This window comes from Coregonus lavaretus (genome assembly GCF_964263955.1).
Source record: "Coregonus lavaretus genome assembly, chromosome: 5".
In the NCBI taxonomy this organism is placed as follows: domain Eukaryota; kingdom Metazoa; phylum Chordata; class Actinopteri; order Salmoniformes; family Salmonidae; genus Coregonus; species Coregonus lavaretus.
In genome coordinates, this window is record NC_139992.1 from 67,329,358 (window position 1) to 67,349,648 (window position 20,291).

Sequence of the window (20,291 nt, forward strand, 5' to 3'; positions counted from 1 at the left end):
AAATATGTCAGCGATAAGATAGGTTTAAAAAGTAGAGCTTAGGGATGTTTATTCTCAGCTTACAATGATCATCTAGCAGGGTGATTATGGCATCAGAGATGAAGATGAATACGAGCAGAAACAACGATGAAGATGAATTCAGAAGACTGAAGAAAATGGGATGTCTGGGAACTTAAGGAGATGAGGAGGATGAAGATGAGTGATTGAGAGAGGTCATGGGTGGATATGACTCTGATCAGAAGGAAGTGGCAAGAGAGGAAAGAAGGATACTGGAGACTTGATCTCTGATGAAAGTTGAACGAAGGAGACAAGAGATTCGAGTTCTGATGAAGAAAGTGATGAAGATTTGGAGATTAAAGGTGTTGTATGTTCAAGAGGATTTTATCCTACAATGACTGGCAAAGAAGAAATAGGAGATATAGACCGAGGCGTATCAGGCCTGGAGGAAGAGACGACTTTGGGAGAGGTAAGGGAGCTAGAGGAACAGCTCGAGACGCTGAAGATATAGGAGAGACAAGGAGAAAACCTGCGGAGAACATTTTTAATCCCAAGAATTGAAGAAGAACACATTGAGGTAAAGAAGAGCCCACTAGTAAGAAGATGATGGAAGATGATATTTCGAGGACAGAACTTGGAACTAAGGTTGAAGAATACTGATATGTCAACGATGAGAAGAACCGGACGAAGAAAACTCAAGCAAATACAACTTATAACTGGTGGTGGAGAAGAAGAAAATAAGTGTTGGTTATGAAGAATCAGAGTGAATCAAATCAACAATCACTGTTACAGCTTCAACTGAACAATATCAAAGGCAATGGTACCAATCAAGGGGGGACCAGATGTTCCATATCGATCGCCAGTTTCTGGACAGACACAGAATTGGAGAGGGAGAAGAACAAAGAAGGAGGAATATTTCAGCTACACTTTCAGCAACTTTCAGAAGACTAGTATAATTATGGACAGATTGGGTACTTTACCTGTTCATGCAACAAGTTAGGAGGAAGAACGGAGAACATTTTTAAGGAAGATGAAGGAGAAAGTGAAGATCACCTGTTCTAGAAGAGATGAAGGGGGGTGCATTGCTGAGAGCATCGATTAGAGAAGAAGAGGAAATAGCTAACAGTTGAAACAACTGACCATTAGAAGTGATAGTGAATAGGGGAAAACTTATCTGGGTTCAGTCTAAAGAGGTTAAACATATCACTCTGTAAAATAAACTAATTAGGTTAGGATAGGGATTGGAAGTAGTAAAATAGTTTAATTACTCTTAGGGAATCAATTGAGCTCTGCTATAAAAGTCAAAGAGGAAGTAAAAGAGACATACTAATATTAGAAGATGCTGTTATGGCAGTGTTGGGAAGAGATGCATGGTGTAAATTTAAGTGTTCAATCAGAGGCATACTGACTGTCTGGTAGAATATTTTAAGAAGTAGGGTTTTTTGGGAATCATTTGCTTAAAAGATAATATCATAGGAAGGATGATAATGTATTAGATTACATGTTAGACAATCTGTCTGGGAAAATAAACTTAATAGGGGTGACTGATATTTTGGGTTACATTCTTACACTAAGAGATTTGAGGTTAGGCTAAAAGGTGTTTAGTCGGTTTTGCCAAGTCTGTGTGTAATGAGTCAGAAGCAGGTGGGGAATTTTCCCAATCACATATTCTAAAAATTTGGTGGTAAGAGATTTTGTCCATAAGTGAGGGGGAAAGGTTTTAAATGTTATGAGAGAAAAGATTAGATTAAAATAAGTTAGGGGTAGGATAGGTTGAAAGAACTCTGAGACAGTAAGCTAAGTTTCAAAGTTAGTAGTAAGACAGAGAGAGAACAGTGAGGAAGGACATTTTAAAGTTTAGTGGGAAGATATGGTAGGAGTTTAAATCGGTTAGGAGCAGATGCATTGAGAAAGTATGTGTTGCTGAATGATTTGAGGGTGATTGAGTATCTATATTTACAGTTTCCAGTAGGGAGATCAAGGTCATTATAGGTGTATTTTGTTATAATCAGGAGGTTTAAAGTTTAGAGGTAGAACTGAAAGGGGGAAAAAGTGACACTAGGGGTGATAGATGGAAGTACAAGGAAGGAGTTCAAAGTCTTATGGGAAAACTAGGAGTAAATAAGGACATTAACACTTCAGTTTATTAGAACAACAGGGAGAAGCAATTTAACTCTTTCAACATTGATAGGTATTAAAGTCATAAATATATCGCATTTGATTAAGGGTCCAGCATCAATTATAGGGGGAAAATAATGTTATGAGGGTTAGGAGAATAATAATTATAATATGCCATTTAGGATGATGACGTTTCTTTCACAGAGAGAGAGAGAGAGAGATAATTAGGGAGGATAAGTATTGTTAGCAGGATCAGAAGTAGGAGCTGTTGCACCTACTCAAATAAGGGATTATTTTGCGTAAGGTTACAGATAAAGATCAGGGAGAATATGTGTATTTGTCTAGTGAAAGCATAGAAATTTGTTCCGGTTAGGAATTATTGGTTAAAGGGCAATGTAATTCATAAAGTAACACTTATAATGGAAGATTTGAAGTCTGTAGAAGTTTTCACAGTCATTGAGGGAGTTCAGGAGGAGTAGAACTGAATGGACAGTAGTCACTCCAACAGTAGATAATACACAGAGGATAATGGGAAATTTTGCACTAGAAGTAATTAGGGTTAATACAGCAGCTAAATCAACTACTTTAATGGTAACTTTGGAAGGGATTAATGATACGATGGTAATAGCAAATGTAGGAAGGATGACAACAACTTTTCTGAAATTGAAGGAGGCAGCAAGAGAGACTCAGGGGTTTAGGTTATGGTACGAATGGGGTTAAAATAGAGCAGATAGAAACAATATAGATTAATCTGAAATGGAGAATAGAGATTCATCATGGAAGCTGCAGTATGGGGTCTTTTGATTTTGATGACAGAGGGGGGGGGCATCTGATCAGTGCTGCTCGTTCCTCTGTTGTGAAAATTAGAGATAGATTAACTCATTCTGTAGGGTCAGTGAGGAATCTTGAGGGTTGATGTCTGTTGGGGATGCCAGCCCAAGACGTGTTAGACGGTCGCGCGGCCTCTGACGGGTGTGGGTAAATGTTATGCTTTGTCATGACTGTGGTATCGGCAACAGTCATTGACCGATAAAATAATGTAGTTGTCAGACCAGTAGGGTTTAAGTGTTCTTGGGTGAAAAGATTACCCTATGAGCATTGGTTAGAGGGAAAGTAAAATCAGGTAATTGCAAACCCTGAAGTATTCAGGTGAAATATTGAGGGCTAAAAGTTGTGTTTGTTCTAATAAAACATATGAGGTAAGGGGTATGTTTATGGAAAGATCAGATTGGGATGTTAGATGATAACTTTGGATAAGCATGACCTTAAGGGTAGTAATGACAAATAATAGGTTACTTTTTATATATCAGGTAGTAAGAAGAGCAGGACTTTGATGGTTAAAAGATTAGCTTTTGACTGACAATGTGACTATGGGAATTTTAGAGGATAAGGGGAAATTATGATAGAGTATATTCTTACCCTATGGGGGATAGGATGTTGTTACAGGTCAACGTTGAAGATTCCATATGAGGTTTTACCATTATAAGAGGGATAGCATTGGACACAGCTAAATCTAGGGTTAAAAGGGTGACATTACATTTACATTTCAGTCATTTAGCAGACACATGGCGACATGTCATAGTCTTCAAGCCTATCATTGAAGAATAAGTTTAAGGGAGAAGGGGGGACTTCATTCATGGTATGGTGTAACATTTGGGAAGATAATATTGATAAATATTAGTGTATTCCTGTGAGTCCAGATAGTTTAGATAATATAAGGGAAGCATTTGAAAGGATTTGGTTGCAAGATTAATTAGGCCAGTAGGGGCAGTGATGGGTCAGATTCTAGTAGTTTAAGCTTTGATAAGACTGTGTGATGTTTGTACTGACTTTTGAGAAAGTTATGAGATTGAGATAGGTTGGAGAAGTGGTGCCTGGAGACAACACTCAGATGCCGGTGTTGACTGTTCCGGATCTGGACGAAGACGGACGAGGGGGTCTAGATGGACTACTGAATGGATAAATATCATTTTGGATTATTTTATGATTTTTCAAATTGGTTTTTCAATATTAGTATGATTTTTAGTGTGATTTATGAATCAAAGGGGGGAATGGATAATGTGATTCATGCATCATTTATGTATCATTTTTTTAAATTCTTAGGTGAAATGGAGGTTTAATTTGAAAGTGGTTGTTTTGCAAAGGATACTGTTTGGTCGTTTATTTTCTTGTCATTCCAGAAGCATGTGGGAGAAGCATGTGGAGATTGGAATACTCAAACAAAGACAATATGACTGGAGGAGAGGAAACAAGGATGGTGTGGCTGATTCCATCATCAACAAGTCCATTGGAAGAGGACACTACAGGAAGAGGAAGTGTAGTGGACTACATTCCAGTGTCTGCAATGAAATATAGACATATTTGATGTGTAATACATAATTGTGTCATATTCTTAGGTATTGATTTTAGTAGAATTATGTTTGATGTTATTGAATGCAGATGAGGATCGTAGATGCTTTTGTTTATTTCGATGGGGTTAGGGACAGAATGTTTAAGCAGGGAGAGATTCCCTTTCAGGTCCTATGGGTTGACCAGCCTGAGAGTGGATATTTATGGATAGGATTTTGTTTACATGGGTATTTAATTACATCATAGTTTCAAATGCATTTACATGAGTTATGAGGTTATCTGGAGTACCGACGGTGGTTGCCTGGGGCAGAGGGACGGTGAGAGAATTTTACTGTCTTGATTGATATGGATGGATGGCTGCTGGACAGTTTTTTCGCTCTCACACTCCATAGAGATTTATTCATAATTCATAGTAATGTGTTCATACTTCATAAACAGTTGTTCATATGTCATAGTAATGTATTTATACTCCATAGAGATTTCTTCATGGGTCATAGTAATGTATTCACACTTCATAAACAGGTATTTCATAGAAAGGTATTTACACTCTAGAGGAGAATGTTTTTGGGTTTAAGGTTAAGAATATTCAATGAGATAAATGGTTAATAGTCATAATCTTATTCTGTTTGTTTTCGAGACGTTTATTTCGTCTCGAAAGGGGGGAATATCGTATCTGAAGATTATGCCTTTGTTAAATGTTTTTCATGACGAAATGGAATGTTGGTTGTTCAGGCCAAAGGGGGGATGTTTTATGATGTTATTTGAAATGTGCCGCTTGGAGGGTGACGCCCGAGGGGAGACTGGTGATTGGCCAGAAGAGGGAGTAGCCCCTCCCTTTGCATTGTTTATAAATAGGAGTTAAACGATGAGACGACAGAACGGCCATAACAATCTGGGAGGCGTTCTCCAGGCAACGCGTGTCTGTGAATTTATGCTGTAACCTCGTGGTATGAATAAAAACTTCTGACACGATGCAGCATAACGGACTTTTTGTTCATCAGCAATATTACCACCATTCATCATATACGACAGTACCTAAAGTCCTGAGACATTTGTAAATTAGGTGATGGCGGCGGATGAATGGCATGACAATGGGCCTCTGGATCTCGTCACAGTATCTCTGTGCATTCAAATTGCCATCTATAAAATGCAATTGTGTTCGTTGTCCGTAGCTTATGCCTGCCCATACCATAACTCCACCACCACCATGGGGCACTCTGTTCACAAAGTTGACATCAGCAAACCGCTCGCCCACACGACACCATACACACACTGTCTGCCATCTGCCCGGTACAGTTGAAACTGGGATTCATCCATGAAGAGCACACTTCTCCAGCGTGCCAGTGGCCATCGAAGGTGAACATTTGCTCACTGACGTCGGTTACGACACCGAACTGCAGTCAGGTCAAGACCCTGGTGGAGGACGACGAGCACGTAGATGAACTCTCTGAGATGGTTTCTGGTAGTTTGTGCAGAAATTCTACGGTTGTGCAAACCCACAGTATCATCAGCTGTCCAGGTGGCTGGACTCAGACGATCCCACAGGTGAAATAGCCGGATGTGGAGGTCCTGGGCTGGCGTGGTTACATGTGGTCTGCGGTTGTGAGGCCAGTTGGACGTACTGCCAAATTCTCTAAAACGACGTTGGAGGCGGCTTATGGTAGAGAAATTAACATTACATTCTCTGGCAACAGCTGTGGTGGACTTTCCTGCAGTCAGCATGCCAATTGCGCGCTCCCTCAAAACTTGAGACATCTGTGGCACTGTGTTGTGTGACAGAACTGTACATTTTAGAGTGGCCCTTTATTGTCCCCAGCACAAGGTGCACCTGTGTAATGATCATGCTGTTTAATCAGCTTCTTGATATGCCACACCTGTCAGGTGGATGGATTATCTTGGCAAAGGAGAAATGGTCACTAACAGGGATGTAAACAAATTTGTGCACAACATTTGAGAGAAATACACTTTTTGTGTGTATGGAACATTTCTGGAATATTTTATTTCAGCTCATGAAACCTGGGACCAACACTTTACATGTTGCAGTCATATTTTTGTTCGGCGTATATCAATGATATCATATCTATGTAAAGAAAAATTTCAATTTGCTCACCAGATCGCTGGCCAGAACTTGTTTCCTGTTTTTGCCATTGTAATCACAGTAGTCAATAAAATCCAGGTAGGCATCCGCGAAGTAGAGCAGATTGTTGGGATAGTCAATGGTTAGGCCGTTGGGCCAGTACAGTTTGTTGCTTATGATGGTTGTCCTCATCTTCCCGTCCATACTGGCCTTCTCAATGCGAGGGTTCCTCCCCCAGTCTGTCCAGAACATGAGGTGAGCACTGCACAATAGATCAACTGTTATAGTTACAGTCAATTACGCTGTTTTCATTCATTACATTTGTATTTCCACAGTGTACTCTACTCTCTAAAGATGAGCCTCACCTGTCCCTTGGGTCAAGCACAAGGGCTCTGGGATTGGTCACATTCTCACTGACCAAGACAGTCCTTTGGGTGCCGTCCAGTTTGGACACCTCAATGGTCTCCAGAACATAGTCAGTCCAATACAGGTTCCTGCCCACCCAATCCACTGCCAGGCTCTCTGTCACTGTCACTCCACTGTCAAAAACCTGTCAAATCAACACACATATGTTTAAGTGACTGGAGTTCATTCATTTCCCTAAAGAATGTAGAAAATGTAGCATTTTTGTGGGAAATGGAAGGGCATTCGATACTCACCACAGCCCTGTCGCTGCCATTTTTGTGAGCGCTCCATATTCTGTCCTGGCTGGTGTCAGACCAGTACACACGATCAGTCACTGAGTCAAAGTCCAGCGCCACAATGTTTCGTCCATCCCGGACCAGCGAGCGGACCACATTGGGCTGAGTGGTTATGTCATCGGACACAATCTGATTTCGGCTGGCGACTAAAAGGAAAGCCTCACGTGAACCTGTAAACAAAAAACACTCTCTTCTCACCTGTGCATTATAATTCAAATGAGACTTCTCATCAGCTATAGAAAATGATTCCTTAAAGTACAAAACAAGATCAATTGAGCTCCTCAGATATCTACAGCAGGGAATCAATGCAGCCTTGTTGGGAATACTGGCAGATTGAATTACAGGGCTTTTCAGCTGGTTATCTTTGAGGTAGATGGGCTCATGTCAGGCACACTGCTCATAAAAAAGCCCTTTGTTGTTGATGATGTCCTAATTACCCTGAGAGAGAGTCATTGAGTGACATATATGTTATTTGTCTTATCTGGGGAAATCAGAGTAGAGTGGGGAGAGAATGAAGAAGAGAGAGAGTGCATCCGCCGGCGGTCTGGGGCCAACACCGGCTCCATTTAGATCATTCCTGTCCTGTCCTGTCCAGCCACTGGACAGTTTATCATGTCTGTGTGGGCCAATCAGATATATTGTATATCCATCTCTGCCTGTCATCTAGGAGACTGGATTTAATCCACAGTGGGAGGATGTGTCTTATTTTGAAATTAGGCCAATTATGTTTAGAGGAAACATAATTGAGTATGTTGTGGACTAAATGTATGTGAGTAATTGTTTCTAAGAGCACAAAAAGAGCACAAAAAGCATATTCAACCCCCCCCTCCCCACACACACATCGTCCTCCCCACCTGAGACCTTGCATGTGCGTTGATCAGCCTCCAGAGTGTATCCGTCTGAGCAGTGACAGCGAAAGGAGCCTCTCTCGTTGAAGCAGTGCTGGCTACACAGGCCAGGGGGGCTACACTCATCTATGTCATCACACGTCTTCGAGTCATTACTCAGCTGGTAGCCCATGGGACACGTGCACTGGGCCCCAAACGGCCCCTGGATGCAACCGTGGGTGCAACCTGCATTGTTGTCAGTGCAGCTCTCCTGGTCTAGGAGGGTAAGAAGAGGAGAGAGTGGATAACAGATGGTAAGAAAATGAAACACCTTGGTGTCATACATAACAGGCAATGTGGATAAATGAACAAACTGAATGAAGACACTACTATAGCTAGCTGCTCAATTAATCACAGTGCTACAAATAGAGCATCGTCACAGCATCATCTACCCTAGATGATATCTATTGAATTTCTTCAAAGCCCACCATTTATACATTCTGAAACACATTTTCTACATTTGTAACTACAGACAAGAATTTCCTTTTATCCTCCAATTGTGTTTTGCAACATTCTACCCATATTGAGATGGTTAGTGTGGATGGCAGGTTTTGGGATGAATCAAAGCTACACGCGTGAGGTTTTACCAATGATTGAGGTTGTTCCTACCTGGCAAGGGCTCGTCTGAAAGCAGTGAGGAAGGCAAGAAAGGAAAATCATAGATCACTTTTAAGTTAATACAGACCAAATCAACACATGCATGATTTGAACACAAGATTCCACACATAACAAAAATTCCTCACAAACATTAACGCACTCAATTCGTTGGTGACCAGAAATGCTGTGCAAAATATGTCTAGATTTCAAGTGACCAGTGAAACTAGAAAATTACAAAGAGAAAAATTACAAAGAGTGCACTTCATTTTCGTAACATGACACTATTAGCAGGCTGGCCTAAAAAAGGCAGAGAACCAGAGATGGTGACTTACTGCAGAGCGGGGATTCGTCTGCACCATTGGGGCAGTCAGGTTTGTTGTCACACACCCTGCTGATGTTGACACACATGCTGTGGCCCGGGCACTGCCACTGCCAGCTAGGGCAGCGGAAAGGTGGCGTGGGGCAGTCTCTCTCGTCACTCATGTCCCTACAGTCGTTGTCGCCGTCGCAGAGCCACCCGTGGTACACACAGTTGCCATTGTCACAGCGGAACAGGGTGGTGGGGCAGGTGCGGGGGGGACAGACGTGGTGCTCGTCTGAGCCGTCCTCACAGTCCGGGTGGCCGTCACACTCCCAGGTAGAGGGGATACAGCTGCCGTCTGACTGGCACTGGTACTCACTCTCATGGTGGCACATCCCTGGGGGTCTGGTGGCTGGGCACAGCAGGAGAAGGCAAGGTCAGACAGTTTAGTGAAGTGTGGCTGAAGCTCCGGAGGAAGACACAACAGAACCTTAGAGATGATGTCACTTCACTGAGAGTATTGCTCAAACTGCTGTGCTCTAAGACCAGTTGGTTGATCAACTCTGTATGTATAAACTAATCCTTATATTTTCTTCTTGTGACTCAAAACAAAGAAGTTGGATACTTACAACAGCCATTGCATTTCTACTCTGTATCAAAACCCACTATGTGTACATTCTACATGTCACTACAGACAAAAATATATATATACAATTGTGTTTTGCAACATTCTACCCATATTCAGAGGGTTAGTGTGGATGGCAGGTTTTGGGATGAATCAAAGCTACACGTGAGGTTTAACCAATGATTGAGGTTGTTCCTACCTGGTAAGGGCTCGCGATCGTCTGATAGCAGTGAGGAAGGCAAGAAAGGAGAATATATAAACTGATCATTACATTTTCTTGTGACTTAAAACAAAGAAGTTGAAAACTTACGACAGCCAGACTCATCTGAGTGATCGCTACAGTCAAAGACCCCATCACAGCGGTAGTAGGAGTTGATACACTGATGTCCATTAGAACACTTGAACTCATAGAGAGTGCAGTTGTAAACTGCAAAAACAACAATGAAGGATGGCGTTTAGATGCAAAGTCATTGTGTGTACTGTTAAATACACATGGAATAAGATCAATGGGATAAGAGGCTAATGTATGCTTGTGTTTACAGTATATTCAATTGACTTGAAATTGTGTGACACTTGTTGTTGGTGCTGTCCAACTATGTAAGTTCCTAAATACAGTACAGTGCAGAAATAATACAGAGACACTCACTGCAGCCCTTTTCGTCAGCCCCATCCATACAGTCTCTGTCTCCGTCACAGACATAGCTGGGGCCTATACAGCGGTGGTCTGGGCACTGGAACTGTTCCGGGTGGCATGTACCACTGAGGTCTGCCAACACAGAGAGACCAATGGAGCTAACAGTTAGATGCAACACATCATGACTGACAGACATTCACAAAAAGACACTCAACAACAGAGGAATTACTCCTATAGTAAATGTGTGAAAATAAAAGTGATCCTTGACTAGGAGACTCACTGCAGTTGGCCTCGTCCGATCCGTCTTCACAGTCGTTGTCCGTGTCACACACCCAGGTGTGTGGGACACAGCGGTTGTTGGCACAGGTGAACTGGTTGGCCGCGCAGGTGCCAGGGGTCTGGGTGGGGCAGTCCCGCTCGTCACTGCCGTCAAAGCAGTCGTTGTGCCCGTCGCAGTGCCATCCACTGGGCACACAGTGCTGGTTGGCACAGGAGAATGCCCTGGGTGAGCAGGTAGTGTCTGAGAAAGAAAAGTAAGGATTAATGAAACATAAATTTTTTGCTACTTTCTAACACTGTAACAAGCCATTCTAAGTATACTAAAGTATCCAAAATATAAGTATAAGTATATTAAAGATTATTTCTAATGCCCCAATAATGTGCCTCGAGTGACAAACAGTTAGTATACTCCATTGAAACATAACATAATGCATTACTATGAGCTCCGCCACAGTTGGCCTCATCACTGTTGTCATGGCAATCGTCAACGCCGTCACATCTGTAGTTCTGAGGGACACATTTCCCATTGGTGCAGGAGAAGGAATTGGAACCGCACTGCAGCGTGGGGGGCTCGTTGGAAGGGTCCTCTACACATGTCTGCTGGCTGGGCGCCAGCTTCATGCCATACGGACAGCCACACACCCTCTGGGAGTCCGGCGCCGGGAAGCAGAAATGGCTGCAGTCTCCATTAGGGTTAGTATTCCTATTGCAGAAGTTGGAACCTGAGAGGGGTAGCAAAGGATATCATGAATGAATCCAGTGATGGCCACAGAGTTATCCTCCATAACATAAACACTGCAGCAGGGAAAACAATGAAAGAGTTTCTCACCAGTCTGGGAGTTGGAGTTGAAAGATTTGACATGCATGATGTGGCTGATTCCCCGCCTGATGATGACCATCTCTCCCCCGTCAGTCTTGCGCACACGCACGATCCCACCCAGGCGCCAGTCAGTGAAATATGCATAACCTGGATGGGCCAAGCAGGAATGCTCATGAAACTGAGACCCGGCATTGGGAATACCAGGGCACAACCTATGACATTAGCTATTTTATCTCATATCATCACTGAACTAATGTTTGAGATGACACGGTAATTGCTCTCTCTAATGATCATCAATCAAGCTGGATTGACAAGTAGTAATGAAATTCTAACGATGAAAGCTTTTATACAATAACAAGGTAGCTTTAAATGCAACTGATGGAATAGTTTTGCATTCCATTCTTCGTGAATTTAAAAAGGAGAAAATTGAATCACCTCCAAAAATGGTGAGACCAAAAGGATGTGAGATCTGAGTGATGCGCTCCAAAGACAGCCTGTTCTGTCCATCAAAGGTGCTGTGTTCGATCTTATCAAAGAAGGCATCCACCCAGTACAGGCGCATGGAGCTGGGGGGAGACAGGACCAGTAGGACAGACATTATTAAACACTGTTGCACAAACATATTGTCAGGAGGAGTATTAGGGAAGATCAGTCTGATAAGAGGCTTAATGAGATCTTACAAACGTAGGATCTTAATTTGATCACTCTTTTGTTGCTGAGAATTTTCCTGCACCGCAGGAAATGCAGATGAGCTTTGTGATTTACATAAATTCACTAAAAACCCGCACTAACATACTAACAGATTAACAGTATTCCACTTTTCATGCAGCCTCATTTTGACCAGTTAATAACCTAACCACCAATCAAGCAACATTATAGACTAAACGTTAAAATCTTGTTGATGCAAGATTATTTTGCTCTTACAATACAGGTCAAATTAAGATCCTACATCTGTAGATGGGTGAACAATAGCATGATTTCAACTCAATGCAAATCGTGGCACAATGTTGAAATGTAGTGACAAAGTCAATCCTAATGATCTATTTGTTATGAATGAAATTGCTATTTCTTTTCTTGATGGAGTATTACTGGAAGAGGAAGAATGGCGTATTGTGAGGCCATTCCTTTGGTCCTGCTAGGCTCTGGGACCATTGGCTCACCTCCAGTCGATAGCAAGGCCATTGGGCCAGCCAAGAGTAGTGTTCACAATCGACAGAGCATGTGACCCATCACACCAGGCCCTCATAATCTTCGCTGGACGGTACCAGTCGGTCCAGAAAATATACCTGCCAAAGAAAACATACACATTAACCAACACTCACATTTATATGGGAAAAGATCATAGTGTATTTTTCACCTCAACCGAAGTAGACTCTGGCTTTAGGACCACTTCAAAATCTTTTATGAACTGAGAAATATAGACAGTTTATTTCAGAGCTCCACAGGGCTTTTTCCGTTTAAGCCAAGTTCTTAGTGTTCACTACAATACTGGCCTTCATGCAGCACTAATCTAGGCTATTGGACCCAGAGGCCTTATGACTTTGAAGCTATTGGAAATGTCCCACTAGCACTAAATAAAGAGTCCTTTTATCAGGTTTGGGATTTAAAGCGCGAACAATCTATGAATGGGTCGGTACCTCTCGCATTATACTAGGTGTGACTAGACAACTGCTCAGTTTGCTAATGCTTTTTCATGTTCTTAAGAGGCAGGGATCCAAGATGAAAGCATGGGCCTCTGAGCTCTGCTGGTTCTGGCTAATGCCCTCACTAAATTGTGCATGCCCAGGACATTGGAGTACTTGACCGATTTCACACACTAACTTTGTTTCCCTTTGACATCCTATGGTCCTTTAAATGAATCTTAAACAAATATTAACTTATTAGCATTTATATTAATGAATTGAATAGAACCAAACATTTAAATTAGGATATTATGCTGTAAAAAGCATGTATTCAGCGGTAAAGTCAGCATTCTTCAAGCATCAACAAGATATATAAGCCTATCATATCTGCTCTCCCTCCCTTTTTTTGTTTTTGTTGCAACAGAGGTTGGAAGTGGCACCAAGCCTCTCTCCCTGACCCCCCCTCCTCAGCTCCAGCCAAGCTGTATTTACCCAATCACAGGGTGCACCACGATGGACCTGGGGTTGTTCAGGTTGCGTATGATGGCTCTCCTGGACTGATCGGCCACCTTCATGACTGAAATACTCCTGAAGCGTGGGTCCGTCCAGTAGAGGTTCTTTGAAATCCAGTCGTAAGCCAAGTCCTCCACGCCGTCCACTCTATTGGCAGCTAGCACCTCCCTGCCTGGGAAAATCAAAGCGGTGACACCGCCATTTAATACGGAGATGAAAGAGGAACACATTTAAGTAAATAGACTGTCAGCTTGCATTTGTCCTATGTAGACCTGACAGAGAAAACTAGGGCTGGTCAACCCTATGTTGCAAAAACAACACCACTGGCCAGTACAGATTGTGGTTTCATTTTCTACTGGAATTTCTTTACCACATTAGTAACTTATTTTACATGTAAGTTAGAAGATAAATATTGAATCTTCTACAACCTTTATTAATTATGTTCCCAGTGTTTGTTTTATCACATTCTGGAGCCTGACTTTGAGCTGTTACGTGATAGTTTCACTGCTGTCCATGCTCTTGTCCGTTCCCTTCCTCCTTCTCTCCCTCCCTCCCTCTCTCCCTTCCTCCCCCATTGCACTACCCGGCTCCATAAGGCACTCCCCTAACTGCCGGTATAAGCTCGGCTGGATCACATGCTTGAACTCTCTGTTTGAAAGGATATATGTAGGGATGTAACCATGGTTACAAAAAAGTATTTCTTCACATTCTAATAAATGGAAAACACACTAAGTAATAATGACCTACAAATTCAGTAATAAAAATATATTTAACAGAAAATTCAGTGTTTGATTCTACATACAGTATCGAGTCATCAATCCAACCAAATAAATGTAGGCCGCTCTCACCGGTGCCATCCACTTTCTGCTTGTAGATGATGTCTTTGGCCGTGTCTGAGAAGAAGATGGCATCGTCCTCTGCGCTGAAGTCCACCCCAACGAAGTAGGAGGGCGTTCCAGTGACAGGAAGGATGACATCCTCCTGAGAGGACAAGTTGAACGGGATGCCTCGGACAGCCAGCTGGCTGGAGAAGAGTAGGAACTGCCTCACCGCTAGAACGAGATAAGAAGACATCCACCACCAATCTTCTACCTCATATTTCACACCACATGGGCATTCACAGTATAAAGGACACAGCACATTGAAGTGTTCCAAGTCCAATGTTAATAGAGAAAAAGCAAAACGAGGTTTATGTGTTGGTCTTACCAACACATCTCTTGCCATCAGCATGCAGGTCGTAGCCCATTCGACACCTGCAGCGGAAGCCCAGTCCTTGGTTGTCTGACCTGTGGCTTAGAATACAGATCTGCTCACAGCCGTCCCTGTCTGCGCCGCAAGGATTCGCCACTGTCAACACAACACACGCTCAGTCACTGACAGAACATGCAGAAGTGGGACAGATCAGTGTAGTTGTACCCGTGACATGCTTACCATATGGTTGTCTTAGTTGGTGTACCACTTGCACTCCATGCGGGGTCTGAGATGTGGTGTAGACCACCTGAGGGTTAGTGTCACTGAACTTGTTGGCTTTCATCACGGCCATCTTGGTCCAGTCAGTGAAATACACAGTGTGCTCAAACAGACTGATGCCAAAGGGATGGGGGATCACAGCACCTCCATGGACAACTGTTTTCCTGAAAGGTGGAGAGAATACCATGAGCAGACTGTACATTTCCCATTGTGAGAGACAGGGAACCTGCATTGTTTTGACTTCTTACATATGGTCTCTCCAGACATTTGGCCAAAAAACATCCAATTTGAGCTCTTTCATAAGGAAAATATCTGGTATGCTTACCTATGAAGCCCATCATATGTGGTGGTTTCAATATAGTCATAGCGGCTGTCTACCCAGTAGACTCGCTTGGCATCAATATCCAGTGTGATCCCTGCTGGCCAGCCCAATTTAGTCCTGATGATCCCATAGCGATTGGTGCCATCCATGTAAGCCCGCTCCAAACCTGGCTCTCCATTCAGAGAGTCCCAGTCTGAGAAGAACAGGAACCTGTGAAAAAAATGTATTTAGGCTTAGTTAGGTACAGATTAGGTACAGGTTACCAGTACAGTAGGTTGCCAAGAAATTGTCAAAGACTCCAGCCACCCAAGCCATAGACTGTTCTCTCTGCTACCTTACGGCAAGTAGTATCAGTGCACCAAGTCGGGAACCAACAGGACCCTGAACAGCTTCTACCCCCAAGCCATAAGACTTCTAAACAAGACTGCTAAATAGCTAATCAAATGGCTACCTGGACTACCTGCATTAACCCTTTTTTGCACTGACTCTCTTGCACTTACTCTATGCACACACACTGGACTCTACCTACACATACTTAATTACACTTACACCACAACTCACACACACACACACACACACTACATATGCCCACACACAAAATAAATGCACACACATGCATACTGACGTCACACACTCACCTCGTACCCCTGCATATCAACTCGGTATTGGTACTCCCTGTATATAGCCATGTTATTTTCTACTCCCTATATACACTGAGTATACCAAACATTAGGAACACCTTCCTAATATTGAGTTGCACCCCTTTCTGCCCTCAGAACAGACTCAATTCGTTGGGGGCATGGACTCTACAAGGTGTCGAAAGTGTTCCATAGGGATTCTGGCCCATGTTGACTCCAATGCTTCTCACAGTTGTGTCAAGTTGGCTGGATGTCATTTGGGTGGTGGACCATTCTTGATACACATTTTTTTATCTTATTTTTAACTCTGCATTGTTGTAAAAGGACCCGTAAGTAAGCATTTCACTGTTAGTCTACACTTGTCTACGAAGCCTGTGACAAATACAATTTGATTTGATTTATGTACTGGGTGCAATATTGAACATTGGTAAATTGGATTCCATAGCAGCAAAGTTATTCTTCCTTTTAGCTATAAAACGACCAAGATTGCAACTCAACAAAAGGCCAGTACATAAATACATAAGCGGATTTCCTTTTTTAATTGATTTTGAAACAGACACATCCTCCACTGTCTTTGTCCCCAGTCTTACAGGTGGGCCAGCCCTAAATCCCACCGAGGTAGAACAAGTGTGTACATTTATTATCACTTCCCAATTTACCTGTAGCCACCTGGGCCAGGCTCCCCTCTTGAACTGCACTATTGGATTACAATGAGGCTCATCACTTTTAATACATGCTCACTAATCCGCCAGGACAATCTGCGAATCTCACACACTCATTACTCCCTACTGGTACAACATGACAGAGAGACAGAGAGATAGAGGGGTGGAGGATGGAGGGATAGAGGACTTGAGGATGGGAGAGGTCCCCTCGACTCACCCCACAGTTGGGTCCACGGCCAGCCCTCTGGGGTTTCCCAGATTCTCTGCAATCAGCGTCACCCGGTTATTCCCGTCAAAGTCCACCATGTCAATCCGGTTGACACTGGCCTCCACCACATACAGCTTATTGTTCACCCAGTCCACGGCAAGGTTCTCTGGGTAGTCAACTGATACATTTAAAACCACCTGCATATTGGAACCGTCCATATCCACCGAAAACACCTGGCCAGAAAAGAAAGCATTGTTGCTAAGAGATTAGCTCTTTGGTGGTTAAGGCTCCGGAAATTCATGGAGATATTTTTTTTAAAAGACAGTCCGAGAAACAGGGATGGGATATGTCACCATAATACCCCAAAATGAGAAGGAAATTACTGTCATTAAGGCTGGGCTTTGGTTGCTTGTCTGACTTCCATCTTGTCTGTCTAGTAGTATTTGAGTGGTGCCGTCGGATAGTATTCTGAAACCTGTACCCTACTGATTCCAAGATGGCACCAGTTTCTCAGGCTTGAAGCCTTGGCACCTCGGAAGGGATAGTGCTCTTTACAGCTCTGGCTCATTTGAAATAAGACACAGACGTCTAAAAAGCAGGATTTTCAGCTGACCTGTTTAAAGAGAAACTGAATATGTGGAAATAGCCTGCTAGTTTAACCTCCCTAGTACGTTCACATGGCCTGTTTGTGGTCCCCCCACTTTAAATCAGATGACATTCCGCCATGGAGGTGGCTGATCTACACAGATACCACACTCCTGGTATGTCCCTGCTTTTCAGTCTCATGGCTGGGGTTCAAACCATACAGAAGCCAAGAGGCTGAACAAAGCCCTTTGAGCTGGCCAAAGAATGCATATAACAGGGTGGACTCGGTGAAAACAAACACTGCACGATTACTTTGAACACGATCGGGTTACAAAAATTACACTGAGCTATGTGAACATCATACCAGCATATCACTGTTTTCCAGATTAGACATTTTGGATTCCATTCCCAACCTACTTCCCCTTCATTATGACCCAGCCATTTGGGAGCCGACAGGTCTACCATTTGTACAGTATTTAACAGTGGCGGTATCTTAAGAGATCTGTCAAAGTATTCCCTCTCCTTTGAGGAGGGGGGGGGGCAGGTTCCTGTACAACTCAAGCATTTCCTCAAACAATAAGCCTTTCTATCCTGTGGACTGTAACTACGGTCCACTGTACAGGTAGTTCTAACGATGCACTGATGCCTTAACAGGGCCACAGGAAACCATTCATGAGAAGTATTTTAATGCCAGTATTACCTTGTTCTGAATAGTATCCGTCCAGAATACTCTATTGAGGAGGTAGTGGAAGTCCACCCCGACAGGGACTCCTCTGTTCTGGGAATGGACCAGGGTGCGTGAGCTGTGTCCATGGATGTCACCAATCAGCAGGTCTCGGCCATTAGAGAAGACCAGCGAGGCTATGCCAGCTACATACAGTAGACAAGGCAATCAGTAAGATAACATGCTCAAACATTTCATAATCTCTTCTTATGAATACCTGTCATATGCTGTTTGAGCACTTGTTTTTTGACTGTATAATCATTCATTAATTTACTCAGCAGTGGAAAACAGTAAAGAAATAACAATACATTTTAGTCAGTCAGTTTTGATAACATACTATTGAGTTTATTCAAATATTAATCTATAGTAATACATTTTTCATTTTCATGTAATACATTTTATGTCATTTTTAGAAACCCAAATGGCTAAGATAATTTGATCTGTATTATTAACACAGCAAATCCCTCCTTGCTGCTGGCCTCAAAGTCAGAGGGGTCTGTCTCTTGGTCAATAGCCATTCTCTGGTCCACAGACACAAACGACTGGCTGAAACAACAATCAGTGTGCAACAATGCACCAGAAAGCAGAGCAGGCGGACAGAGGCTGGCAGACAGGAGGCTGGGTTGAGGGGCTGAGGGCCTCTAGCCAGGAGGAATGAGTTTGATATGTTGAAGTATATTGAAGCTCAACGCTGGCCACTCACTTGAGGTGTTAGCTCTGCAGTATCGGTGCTGCTCTAGGAAATAGCCCTCTCGACAGCTGCAGCGATGGGTTCCTATCCGATCTTCACAGAGCTGGTCGCAGACGCCCCACATCTGACAGTCGTCAAAGTCTTCACCCAATAATAAAATAAGAAAAAAACTGAATGAGTCAAAAGCACACATCCCATATTCTACCTCTAGTAGCCTGAGTTTCCAATTATTTCAATGTACTGTAACTGAGTGAATATGGCAGTATTTACCGATACAAGAGCGGCTGTTGTTGTTGTTGACAATGTACCCAGAGGGACATGAGCAGGTTCCTCCCTCAGGGGACGCATGACAGCGATGCTCACAGCTCAGAGAAGCACACCTCCAGATACCTGACAAACAAAGACAGACACACATTACTCCCAATGTCACTTCTCAAAATAAAGTGTGTGCGTGTGTGCACTTTAAACTGGTTGTATCGTTACTGACTGCAATTGCGTCCAGCAGTGGTGTTGGTCTCATCCTCTCTATCTGGACATTGGGCTGTCCCATCACACAGTTGGTCCATGGGAATACACAGGCCTGAGGATGGACAGGGCCATTCTCCAGGATAGCACTCACGTGATACAGCGTCTGCAGAGAAAACAAAGTCATCTTCACTGCCTTGCTTTGAGAAAACAGCAACAATGTGTGAGGTATGCATTGAAGACAGCAGCCTTATCGGAGGATTCTGCAACCCATCCTCTAAAAACACTCTTCAGAGCAGCGTGGAGGAATGTTTGTATATTATTTTTTTTAAACCTTTATTTAACCAGGTAAGACCCATTGATGTTAAAAACCTATTTTGCGAGGACGACCTGGCAAGAAGGCAAAACAGGAAAATAGCAGCGTGTATATAAAATATTACAGAAAAATACATAAAATACACACAAAAGACAAAGTGTCACAAGTTACAGATACAATTGAAGATTAGAAACAACTGCAGCTATTACAAACAGTGTTGTCAATCAGAGTCTTAAAAACAGGTAAGACCACTAACTCCCCTAACTTTAATATATTTTGAAGAATTCTAAAGCTCTTTGGAGGGGTGAGCGATCAAAGAGGCATTTGACTACCACACTTTAAAAGCACAAGCACAGTGCTTAGCCCATACCAACCATGGAGACCAAAGGTGAATCAGGTTTATACACCGCAGTGTTTCTCACTCCTTCAAGTGTGTTTCTACTGAACCCGCTTACTGTTTCCTTTTCAGGGTTCTGGGTCCAATATTAGAAATGTGTCAAGAGGAAGGGGAGGTGGAACTCTGTAGCGTCCATACCACAGCCTTTCTCATCTGCATTGTCTTCACAGTCGTCTTCTCCGTCACAAAGCCAGACCTGGTGAACACAGCGACCGCTGGGGCACGTGAAGTAGCTCCCTCTGCAAGTGGGATAGGCTACAGGGCGAGAGAGAGAGAGAGAGAGGGAGAGAGAG

The 20,291-nt window shown here is 43.0% G+C and overlaps 1 protein-coding gene across 1 annotated transcript in view; it reads right to left on the bottom strand.

Moving 5' to 3' along the window:
* The window catches only part of lrp2a (low density lipoprotein receptor-related protein 2a), a gene marked incomplete at both ends in the record, with an annotated part of 77,334 nt that overhangs the window by 41,816 nt on the left and 15,227 nt on the right, over nt 1-20,291 (bottom strand). The window contains 24 exons of the mRNA XM_084162688.1: nt 6,575-6,803; nt 6,907-7,091; nt 7,201-7,412; nt 8,097-8,345; nt 8,739-8,753; nt 9,059-9,439; nt 9,963-10,079; nt 10,299-10,418; nt 10,567-10,806; nt 11,003-11,287; nt 11,395-11,532; nt 11,821-11,951; nt 12,546-12,671; nt 13,500-13,692; nt 14,369-14,572; nt 14,727-14,867; nt 14,952-15,154; nt 15,316-15,522; nt 16,830-17,053; nt 18,106-18,275; nt 18,833-18,961; nt 19,091-19,210; nt 19,308-19,451; nt 20,137-20,253. Of these exons, the coding sequence (XP_084018814.1) occupies nt 6,575-6,803; nt 6,907-7,091; nt 7,201-7,412; nt 8,097-8,345; nt 8,739-8,753; nt 9,059-9,439; nt 9,963-10,079; nt 10,299-10,418; nt 10,567-10,806; nt 11,003-11,287; nt 11,395-11,532; nt 11,821-11,951; nt 12,546-12,671; nt 13,500-13,692; nt 14,369-14,572; nt 14,727-14,867; nt 14,952-15,154; nt 15,316-15,522; nt 16,830-17,053; nt 18,106-18,275; nt 18,833-18,961; nt 19,091-19,210; nt 19,308-19,451; nt 20,137-20,253 (4,280 nt within the window). The remainder of the gene's footprint in view (nt 1-6,574; nt 6,804-6,906; nt 7,092-7,200; nt 7,413-8,096; nt 8,346-8,738; nt 8,754-9,058; nt 9,440-9,962; nt 10,080-10,298; nt 10,419-10,566; nt 10,807-11,002; nt 11,288-11,394; nt 11,533-11,820; nt 11,952-12,545; nt 12,672-13,499; nt 13,693-14,368; nt 14,573-14,726; nt 14,868-14,951; nt 15,155-15,315; nt 15,523-16,829; nt 17,054-18,105; nt 18,276-18,832; nt 18,962-19,090; nt 19,211-19,307; nt 19,452-20,136; nt 20,254-20,291) is intronic.